This window comes from Vollenhovia emeryi, unplaced genomic scaffold (genome assembly GCF_000949405.1).
Source record: "Vollenhovia emeryi isolate VEMERY1.0 unplaced genomic scaffold, V.emery_V1.0 DF939127.1, whole genome shotgun sequence".
Taxonomy (NCBI): domain Eukaryota; kingdom Metazoa; phylum Arthropoda; class Insecta; order Hymenoptera; family Formicidae; genus Vollenhovia; species Vollenhovia emeryi.
Window position 1 is genome coordinate 2470707 of NW_011967239.1, and position 2330 is coordinate 2473036.

At 47.2% G+C, this 2330-nt stretch overlaps 1 protein-coding gene across 1 annotated transcript; it reads right to left on the reverse strand.

Moving 5' to 3' along the window:
• Positions 1 to 371: 371 nt before the first annotated feature.
• Positions 372 to 1943, reverse strand: LOC105568857 (RING-box protein 1A). Its single transcript, XM_012024851.1, has 5 exons — positions 1800 to 1943; positions 1329 to 1356; positions 1128 to 1249; positions 965 to 1050; positions 372 to 759 (listed from the first exon to the last, which is right to left on the reverse strand). Exons 1-5 carry the CDS (start codon positions 1890 to 1892, stop codon positions 747 to 749), a joined length of 342 nt encoding a protein of 113 aa, XP_011880241.1. The 5' UTR covers positions 1893 to 1943; the 3' UTR covers positions 372 to 746.
• Positions 1944 to 2330: the final 387 nt, after the last annotated feature.

Consider the following 2330-nt stretch of genomic DNA (forward strand, 5'->3'; position numbering starts at 1 on the left):
AAATACTCGCGGATTCCACGGGAAATTCTTTTCAAGGCGTTTCGCATTAGAATTAAAGTTATCGGATGAGAAGAGGAGCGTGGCAGCAGGATGCGATTCAAAGGTGAAAAGAGTACCGCTTCCGCCCCACGCTCCTCTCGCATTCGCTTCGCGTCGTCCCCGCGACACCACGGGACGAAACTTTTACCGGACGAAATCTCTGAAAGACTGTTTAAACGGATTAATCAAAGATACGATTTAAAAAAAAATCACGTCAAGAGGAACACTAGTACAAATAACGGATACTAATGTAATACGCGCTGCAAGTTTAAAAAAGTACGTCTTTAATCAAAAATATTAGATTGTCGGCGCCAAAAAGATAATTCGACGTGTTCTGCTCCGAGATTCAGCGAGATTGCGATTTAAACACGCTAGAGATGACGTGGATCATCATTAGAGGCATCCTCCAATCTTCATTTATTATACAAAGCTTACAATCTATGAATTACATATTTTAATTTAAAATTATAAGCTGTACCTCAATTAATATTACACCTACTGACTGAAATTTCATCTGCTAATAACGTAAGACCTGGTATATTTTAATTGTGTAACTTTTATCACTTTCCTATCTTCGCTTGTACACTCGTCGCTTTTCTATACGAAGATCACATTTTGTGAAAAAATAATCTTCCAGTTTGAGTCCTTTTAGCATAAATGGGCGAACAACGAGTGACTTGTACAAATGAAGACATCCGATTGACCGTTTAATGTCCATATCTGTAACAAGACAGAAATAACATAATTTTTAAGCTGGTTACCTTAAAAACTAAAAAGCAATCCAATTTAAACTTTACCAAGGATATCTACTCGCATGCTGTATTTAAACTTAATTTCAACGTTTTAAATTTCTGTACTCAAAAAATCAAGGTGGCACGTATATGCGTGACAAAATTTGTACACTAATAAATGAAAATCTACATACTTTTGAAACTCCCATTCGCGATTATCCAGTGGGCAGACCTGCCGTGTCTTCAACCAACGTGAGATGCAGTGAAAATGGAAGGCGTGCTACGGACAAAAATTACAGTAAGATCCAAGTGAAAGCTCGGCAATGTTAACGTCCAAGTATATATAGTCAAACCTACGTTGCATACGCCCCACGCTACCGTACATTCCTCGCTGGTGGCCGACGCCTGGTTCGCTTGGCACTCGATACAGAGGTCCATGATGTGATTGCGACAAATAGCGCAGTTGTCCACGACGATATCTGAAAGACGTTAGAGTGTACTTACTACCGGTTGCATCTCGGAGACCGTGCGCTCACGATACTCGAGACTAGTTCTTACCCCAGGCCCACAGTGCCACCGCGTTCCACTGAAACAGATACCAGAGCGTATTTAGTCGCAGGAGATACCAGGGGGTATGTCTTTCACAACTGCACTGGCTGCCCTAGATCGGACTTTTCCTGTTTATCTCTTTTCTCCTCCACGTTAGAAGGAGAAAGATAAGCTCGGAATTAGAGCAGCCAGTTGAGCTATAAAGAACGGATTACGGGGGCTCACAATTCTGTATCTTACAAATACAGTGACGATGTTAAAAGTGAGCGGCTTGTCTCTAGGCCGGTTAGAAAGAGACAAAGCTGCTCGCTTCTAGCTTAGTCTCACAGCAGTGTAAGATAACGAACGGACTGCAGATTGCGGCGCCGAGCGGAGTGACAAAAGCGCGAACGAGGTTAGGAATCACGCGTTTGCACGCCGCGCGGCGACCGCGGGCGCGATCGACTCGCGCGTGCGACCCGCGCGTGCATTGACGCTCACCTTCTTCACCTCGAAGCGCTTCTTCTCGCCTTTGCCGCTGCTGGAGGTCGGCAGATCGCACTCGTCATCGTCGATCTCCATGGTCGTCGCCATTCCCTGATCCCGGAGCGTCTTGCGCAGCCTCTGTGGCTCCGCGAGCGGCGCTGCCGGACGCGCAAGCGCGGCGAACGGCGCGGCACCGGGGCTCGTCGCGCGTCGGAACGCGAAACGAAACTTCTTCTTCTTTCTTCTTGCTATTCCTCAAATAAAGAAGGATTATGCGCGAAACGGAACGCACCTCTAGCTTGATACCACGATGCAAGAGACGGAGGCACCGCGAGACACGTCGAAACGACGTCGGATGCGCGCGCGCGCGCACTTGAACGCGCGCAAAATGTATTTACGCAGATATTTCATTTCGCTCGCGGATATCGGCCGAAAGGCGACGCGAGAAGCGAACGAGCGCGGTCTCCGTAAATCGCCCGACAGCAATGTCGATTTCGCGGCAACAGAGACCGAAGGTGCACTTACCACTCGGAGGGTCGTTGGCGC

Coding starts and splice junctions, on each gene's coding strand:
- LOC105568857 (XM_012024851.1), bottom strand. CDS start 1,892: ATGGCGACGACCATGGAGATCGACGATGACGAGTGCGATCTGCCGACC. Junction 1,250..1,328: donor GGTGGCACTGTGGGCCTGGG/GTAAGAACTAGT, acceptor AACGTCTTTCAG/ATATCGTCGTGGACAACTGC. Junction 1,051..1,127: donor TAGCGTGGGGCGTATGCAAC/GTAGGTTTGACT, acceptor TTTTGTCCGTAG/CACGCCTTCCATTTTCACTG.